General features: G+C 45.1%; 1 protein-coding gene across 1 annotated transcript in view; it reads left to right on the top strand.

Moving 5' to 3' along the window:
- The window catches only part of SRD5A1 (steroid 5 alpha-reductase 1), a 26,011-nt gene extending 17,831 nt beyond the window's left edge, over window positions 1-8,180 (top strand). Inside the window, exons 4-5 of the mRNA XM_008054882.1 lie at window positions 4,330-4,480; window positions 8,030-8,180. Coding sequence (XP_008053073.1) covers window positions 4,330-4,480; window positions 8,030-8,096 — 218 coding nt within the window. The 3' untranslated portion in view covers window positions 8,097-8,180. The remainder of the gene's footprint in view (window positions 1-4,329; window positions 4,481-8,029) is intronic.
- Window positions 8,181-8,466: the final 286 nt, after the last annotated feature.

Below are 8,466 nucleotides of genomic sequence, written 5' to 3'. Positions count from 1 at the left end.
TGGGTTCGAGACCAGCCTGGGCAATTTGGTGAGACCTCGTCTCTACAATAAATCAAAAAATTTAGCTGGGTGTGGTAACGCGCTCCTGTAGTTCTAACTACTTAGAACACTGAGGTGGAAGGGTCACCAGAGCCTGGCAGGTTGACACGCTGGGGTGGCTGTGAGTGTGCCACTGCACTCCAGCCTGAGTGACAGAGTGAGACTCCACCTCAAAAAAAAGAGAGGATTGCAATTATGGGTAAAGGAGTAATGTACTATAAAAAGGACCAAACAGATATGAAAAGGAAACCAGCAGAGCTTCTAGAAATAAAAAAATACTATAGATAAATCTAAAACTTTAATGGAGAAAGTGTGTGATATCACTTAGTTTGAACTCCTTTCACCTAAGTTTCTAGATACCGTATAAGAATTGCAGCAAGCCAAAAAACCTACAAATCTCAAACTGCTTAAACGGTGGCCCTAAAAACCTGAAATCAGCAAGACTACCTCCAGAAGTCACAATATTGTAATGGAGTGGCAGAGCAGACATGGCCACGTCCTAGGTGGGCTGCAGATAACCCGTTTCTTCCATCCAAGTGTTAACCAGACCCGGACCTGCTTAACATGTAAGATTAGGCCAGATCAAAATTCTTTATTTCAATTGTTAAATTAAAAGGCTCACAAGCCCTCCCCCTCAAAAAAAAGAAACACAGAAAACATGTTAGAAAATAGAAATGAAAGAGCAAAGAGAATGAAACCGAAGAGATGGTTTGCAGTGATAGCTGGAGAAGGAGGCAAGGGAGATTCACTGGCAGCACGTTTAAGTCTGTGCAGGAGAAATCCAAAGCATCGGAACGGATCCTGTTTTTAAAACTAGTTCAGCTTGGTGTGCTGGCTCATGCCCATAATCCTAGTACTTTGGGAGGCCGAGGTGGGAGCGTTGCTTGAGCCCAGGAGTTTGAGACCATCCTAGGCAACATAGCAAAACCTTGTCTCTACAAAATAAATAAATCAATTAGCTGGTGGCATGTACCTGTAGTCCCAGCCTTTCCAGAGGGTGAGATGGAAAACTTGGCTGAGCCCAGGTGCAAGTTATAGTCAGCCGTGATTGTGCCACTACACTCTGGCCTGGGTGACAGAGTGAAAGATTCCAATTCAATCAATAAAATAAGATAAGATAAAATAGTCAAGGAAGCTTTTGTGAGGTACAACAGGAGACAAGCCCAGCATTTGAAACAGCCCATTATGTACCTGCCCGGGAAAATGTACGGGACACAGTCGACAGCGGGACTCCTCTATGCAGGGAACACATGTAGACTCTTGAGGGCAGCATTCAGTGCCTTGGTCTGAGGCAGTGCCAGCTCAGGGCATTTATACTCGAATGTATTTATGGTTTCTGAGATACAGGGGTGCCATCTCCAGCCAGTATCCGTGCCCAGAACTCTGTTAGTAGTGGTGGCATTGCTGATCAGAGTTCAAGGGACAGATGACAGAAGGAGCAGTTAAGATGACCCTTGTCGGCTGGGCTCGGTGGTTCAGCCTGCAATCCCAGCACTTTGGGAGATCGAGGCGAGTGGATTACCTGAGCCCGCGGGTTCGAGACCCACCCACGCAACGTGGCAAGACCTTGTCTCTACAATAAATCAAAAATTAGCCGTGTGTGGTAGCACACGCCTGTAGTTCCGGCTACTTGGAAGGCTGAGGCAGAAGGATCGCCGGAGCCCAACAGGTCGAGTCTGTGGTGGCCAGGAGCATGCCACTGCACTCTAGTCTGGGCGACAGAGTGAGACTCCAACTCAAAAAAAAAAAAAAAGATGCTCCTTGTCAGGGCACACAGACTGAGCTAGGGTAAGGACAGGCACCGTGGGCCGTGTCACAACTACAGCTTGTTGTTTTGTAAGGTGGTGTCCCTAAGCCACCTCTGTCTTAAGGGAACATCTTTTTTTAAAGTTTTTTTTTTTTTTGCATTTTATTTTAGACTCAAGGGGTACGTGTGCACGTTTGTTTTACAGGTATGTTGCTCAATGGTGAGGTTTGGGCTTCTGTTGAGTGTGCCGCCCAAGAGGTGAGCATGGTACCCAATGGGTGGTTTTTCAACCCTGTCTCCTCCCTCCCTCCCCTCCTTTAGGCGTCCCCAGTGTTTATTCTAAGGGGACATCTTTTAGCAGATTGGTGTCTACAGGTGTTCTTAACTAATTACACTATCTCCAGCCCATCTATGTGGTCCCCCAAACATACGTTCCCCATTCTGGATACTTGGAGGGAAGCTTCGCTGACCAGGATATGAACACAAAGGTGCCTGTCTGTGATCCCAGCCTCTGCTCCAGCATTTGTAGGGCAGGGTGCAAACGTCCTTCCACCTCTAGGACTCCATACCCCAGGGCTCTGATGAAATCCTGATGTTAATTACATAATTCTGTAGAAACTGATGCAGTTACACAAATAGGTGACTAGGCGTGTGTATGGGGGACCCAAAGAAAACCGGAATTATCTTTTGGAGGGCAGGCCCCTTGTAGCACAGGCTTCTCCCACTAGGTAAGTATTCTAGGAACCCCTTGGTTTTTATCTGGAAGTTTTAACAAGGTTATGTCACGATTTACAGAAGCAATGCCCCAATTTGTGGCAGACAAGTGACTGGTTCTTCCACCATAACAATGCACCTGCCCACACTGTGATGAGTGTTCAGCAGTTTTTGACCAAAAAAGGCATGACCCCTGTGCCCCGCCCTCTCTGTTTACCTGATCTCTCCCTGTGCAGCTTTTTTTTGTTGTTTGCTTTCCCATATGAGAAAAGTCCTGAAAGGGAAACGTTTTGCTAATGTAGAAGAGATTAAACAAAAACAGCAGAAGCACTAAAAGGCATCAAAATTGACAGGTTCAAAAACTGTTTTGAACAATGAAAAAAGTGTCTTGAGAGGTGTACTGAATCAAACAAGAGTACACCTCTAGATGTGCTGGAGTGTTTGCTGAGATTGATTGCATGACTCGAGGTAATCCCTTTTTAAAAAAATTGTTCTACTGAGCCCAACATGGCAGCTCACTTCTATGGTCCCAGCATTTTGAGAGGTCGAGGCGAGAGGATTGCTTGAACCCAGGAGTTCAAGACCAGCCTGGACAGCATAGCAAGACCTCATCTCTACAAAACATACAAAAATTAGCCTTGCATGGTGGCATGCCTGTAGTCCTACCTACATGGGAGACTGAGGCAGAAGGATCAACTGAGTCCAGGAGGTCGAGGCTGTGGTGAGCCATGATCGTGCCACTGCACTCCAACCTGGGTGACAGAACGAGACTCTGTCTCATAATAAATAAAGAAATAAATACAAGAAAAAATTGTTCTGTCCTATGCCCACAGAACATTCTCAGCTCTGCAGACAGAGTGGCCTAGGAGAACTGGAGCAGGTCACACCAGACCTCTCTAGAACGCCCTCGAGTTGGCCCCCTTCACCAGCTGCAAACAGGCTGATTGCAAACCTCAAGCCTGAGGTTGCGACCCCTCTCTGTCATGTCCTTGGAGTGCGCCAGCCATTGCTCTAGCCCTTAGGATCTTTGCTGCAACCCTTCCCCTGCCTGGAGTGCCCCCGCCCCCAATACCTGCTGGCCGACCCTCACCTGCAATCTTGGATCCATCCTCGCCTTCCTGTGAGGCCCATTCCCAGACACTGCCCATGCCGATGACCTCCTCCCTGCCCTGCCCTGCCCTGTGCGTCACCCACATGTTGTGTGCCCTCTTTGTTCATTTCAAGGGAGCTTGTGGGCTAGATGTGGAGGGGGCCTGGCCCATAGTACAGACTGGCATTTGTGAAGATTTGTCTGAGAATGAGTCTATGCTTGAAAGTGAGTATTTTCTTCGATTGTTGATCCATTATATTTCACCAGTTCATTGTCAGTTCTGTATGCTCTATGCTGGGTTAGGTTTTATCAGCATGACCCATTAACTAGCAAGTGGCATTTTTAAAGCCTTCCACTATAACTGTAGGCGTGTACGTTCAGATACATGGAGGTATGGAGGCCTGGCATGGCAGCTCACGCCTGTAATCCCAGCGTTGTGCAAGGATCCCTTGAGACCAGGAATTCAAGACGAGCCTGGGCAACACAGTGAGACCCTGCTTCTACAAAAAGTCTTTATAATTTTAAAAAATAAGTATTGATAATAGATATACAGTGTAGTTGACTGTCGGAACTTGTAATGTTAAACATGTCTCATTGATTAATATTCTATAAAGATTACATTTTTCCATAGTTGAATTGACGTTCTCCAAGTAAGTATTCACTACTATCTCTGAAGTCAGTGTTTCATCAGGTATCATTTTGTAGGAGATGCATTCCTTTGGTTTCTATTTTCACATAGGAGGCTTATTTGAATACGTCTCTGCAGCCAACTACTTTGGAGAAATCATTGAATGGTGTGGCTATGCACTGGCCAGCTGGTCTATCCAGGGTGGGGCTTTTGCCCTGTGCACATTTTGTTTTTTACTCGGCAGAGCAAAGGAGCATCATACGTAAGTTATAAAATACTCTTTAACAGTTTTACTTTGTTCCTTGGTTTTATTATAACAATTTTCAAGTTAGATTAACATTTTTGAAATGTTAATATTCCTTTAAATTGCTGAATTCCAGTTTGCCCTATGCTTTAGCTAAACTAGTACAAAACCAAGTAAATAGCTGCAGAATAACCCAGTTACTGGGTCCACCTGGCCACAGTTGTTTTCTACACCAACTTCTAAGCCTCTGTATTTATGCTGCTGGAGTCAGTAGTCAAGTTAAATACCTAACCAAGGATTCAGGGATCTGAATTGGAAACACTGATTAAAACTGAGGCTAGTCTATTCACAATAGCAAAAGCATGGAACCAACTGTGCTGCCCATCAAAGCTGGACTGGATTAAAAAAATGTGGTACATGTACACAATGGAATATCATGCAGCCATAAAGAAGGACAAACACATGGACTTCGCAGCAACTTGGATGGATTTAGAGTTGATCACACTCAGTGATCTCTCACAGGTACAAAGAACAGAGTACCATATGTTCTCACTCATCAGCGGACCTTGAACAATTGTCACAACACTCTAAGAAAGGGATTGGCAGTGGTGGGAAACTGTCAGAGGCGGAGGGGTGGGAGTGGCAGTGGAGGGAAACTGCTAGGAGAGGGAGGGGCATGCCTCATCAACAAGGGTACCTGCATAATCAAGGTTTATATACTTAGCCCTGAATTGTACCCTACATCTTTATAATAAAAAAATTAAAAAAACAGACTGGGCACAGTGACTCATGCCTGTAATCCTAGCACTTCAGGAGGCCAAGGCAGAAAGATTGCTTGAGCCCAGGAGATCAAGAGTAGCCTGGGCAACATAGCGAGAACTTGACTCTACATAAAAATTAAAAAATTTGCCGTGCATGGTAGCGCGTGCCTGCAGCCCCAGCTATTCAGGAGACTGAGGTGGAAGGATTGCCTGAGCTCAGGAGGCCGAGGCTGCAGTGAGCCATGATTGTGCCACTGCCCTCCCGCCAATGACAGAGTGAGACTCTGACTCAAAAAAAAAAAAGAAAAACTGAGAATACTGACTGAGCAGTGGCAGGATGGTGAGTGTTACAGTTGGAAGAAGTCCCAAGGTTGAAGGTAAATTCCAGAGTCAGGTGGCACTTGCAGAACACAGGCACACGAGCACTCTCTGGCTCTGAGCCTGGGGTCCCAGTGGGGGGAAGGGGGGCTGCAGAGGCTCTGTGCACCCCCTGGCATGGCATCGTTTTCCAGAGCATGGGTCCTCAGCTTTCATCTGATCCCCAAAAGGCCTTGCGATCCATTTGGCCAAAAAACTCGTAAAAAAATCAAAGGATGTCAAAGTCGAAATGAATTTAGAGAACATCTTTCTAATCCCGTAGATGAAGAGACTGAGGTTCAAGGTACAGAGTCTGAGACCAGTCAGGAGTCTTGCCGCATTGACTAGTTTGCCATCACCTTGAAAAACAGATTCGGGGTGTCTTTGAGACACTGTGGTTGATGGTGCTAATGATTTAGAAAAATGAGGACACACAAGACTGTGTTTCTGAAATGCTCCCGTATTCTCAGCCCCCGTTCATAGACTTACATACAAAAAACGAGACTTGTGAACGCTGGCCAGTGTTTCCTCAGCTGTTCAACAGCAGCAGTGACAAGTCCATCCAGGGAAGACTTAGGTAGAAGAAACTGGAATGCTGAGCTGTTTGTGAGTCATAAAAACAACAACCATTTTGAAGAATAATTTGAGGAATTATTTCAGACTCCGCATAATCCGAATGTGATGAAGTGGGCATCTCTTTCTTAGGCATTAGTCAGCTTTCCTCAGAGAGGCAGAAGGACATTAATTCAGCCTCAACAATAATAAAATCAAGGCCAAAAATCTTTGTCCAACCCTGTTCAGCGTCACGTGAGTGACAGCTTTAATTCTAGGGACAGAAAAAGGAATGAGAAGAATAATAGGAATGGTGCTACTTGGAGGCCCTATTAAAAAATACACATATGATTACATCTTTATTAGAGTATGGTTTTTTGAGATGGATTTGTGATTTCAGTGATGAGGTGAGAAAAACATAACCACGTAAGAAGGTATATTTTATTCCTATCTAATGGTTTCTGTAAAATAAACGGAAGCTTTTTGGTGAACATACATCGATTGCGTGAGAACATTCTGACCTAACAGGTGTTCTTCACAACATTGCGAGGAGCCCAGCCCTGCTGGACAGCACTTGGTGGGGGTCTTCAGGTATCCTCAGACAGTCCCCACACCTCCCAATTTGAAGCTCTCCAGCTATTGTCTACTCTGCCCTTGCCATTTTAGGGCCCAGGTATCCCTCTTCCAGGGGCAGTTTCTGGAAGAGAGGGGCTCCCTCCCCATCTCCCTGTGGGGTTCCAGTGCTGCCAGATTGTGGGAAGCTCTCAGTAAGTGCCAAGAGACCTGGCTCCCTACCAGGCCTGGGAAGACTTTCAGGGACCAGCGGGAAACGTGTTTAGGATGCCATCACGCGCCTCACACCGGCTGCTGCTCTTGGCTGTGTTGTGTGATGGGCGCTCTTGTCCCATGAGGCATCATGGAGGCACACGACTGGAAAGGCATCTGTCACTGGGGCCTTGTGCCGGGGGCAGTGATGCCTGACCCAGCAGTCCTGACTGACTTCTCAGGTTTTTTCTCATTACATGCCTTTGCGAGTGCACAGAACAGCATATGCAAGTGAATACAGAGGTTCAGTAGGTTATAATTCTCTCTTTGTGGACTGCAGTGTTAAACGTATCTAAGACCAGCAGAATTTTGCCAGCTCACTCCGTTTGTTGTAGTCATGTGTTTCTGCCATACTGACAAATGGCTCCTGGCTTTCTGTCATGATTTTAGTCTGTTTATCACTTTTTGTGCTTCTAGAAACTCCCTTTTTCTGAATATTTCCCCATCTTGTCTAATTATTTTTAATTAGTCACCACCTTCTCCAACCAGCTATTACCCCAAAACGAATGAGTGTTGGGTTGATATAGTTTACAACAAAACCTAAAATCATGTTTGTTTTGAGCACAGGGATGAATTATGGAAACACCAAACCACATTTCCCCGGATTTTACTGAGTCCTTATTAAGAGCTGTCTGAGAGCCCCCTGGCACACAGCTGGTGCCCCCTCTGCAGGCCCTGGCCCGGGCTGGTAGTTCTCCACTGGAGGTAGAGAAAACTGTGTGTCCCCAGAAGACGTTCAGGAAACCCTGTGGGTCCTGCTCCTCTGGTCTGTTTCTCCCCCGGGGTCTGGAAGGATGGCTCTATCCTGTGCTGATCAGCACGGTATCAGATGCCAGTCATTTTTCTTCTCAGTGGAAAGGTGAATTACATGGGTTGGTTCTTCTGACTCACACTTCATGATTGGATGTAGCTATTCACGATGTAGGCAAAATGAAGCTATATGTATTAAATGCCAAAGTGTTTATTGCTGATTTTAAAAACTCAGTATTCTTTTATAGTTTAAAAAAATGCCACTTTTGTAAGCCATCTGCTAAGTGACCCAACTTTTCCTTTTTGTTTTTTCTTATTTTAGGTGGTACCACAAGAGGTTTGAAGATTATCCAAAGTTCAGAAAAATTATAATTCCATTTTTGTTTTAAGTGCATTGTCAATGAAATGGTCTTCAACTTGAAGCTTTTCAATGATGTTTCTCTAGACTTTATACATAAATTACATTTCTGTAATTTTCCTGCTTCTTCTCGTTTTCAAGTTGTGCTCTAGGAATTTTTTCCCTGGCAAATTTGTAAGCTGCATAATGAGAAACCAATCAGGCCATTGTTTTGTTAAACTCTGGTGTGTCTACATGGCTCTTTGAGCTGTGGTCGCCATGTTTCCTGGTTTTGACCCCTTCCCCTGCCTTGGGGAGGTGAAGTTTTTCTCTCTCTTGCTCTTTCTAATTTGCTTTCTAAATAAACTATACTTTTCAATCTAAAAAAAAAAAAAAAGGAAACTAATCACCTTGCACCACAT

This window comes from Carlito syrichta, unplaced genomic scaffold, assembly GCF_000164805.1.
Source record: "Carlito syrichta isolate Samal-C Ts95f unplaced genomic scaffold, Tarsius_syrichta-2.0.1 Scaffold301569, whole genome shotgun sequence".
NCBI lineage: Eukaryota > Metazoa > Chordata > Mammalia > Primates > Tarsiidae > Carlito > Carlito syrichta.
Note: the sequence above shows the minus strand (reverse complement) of the source record. Positions and strands in the feature narration are given on the sequence as shown.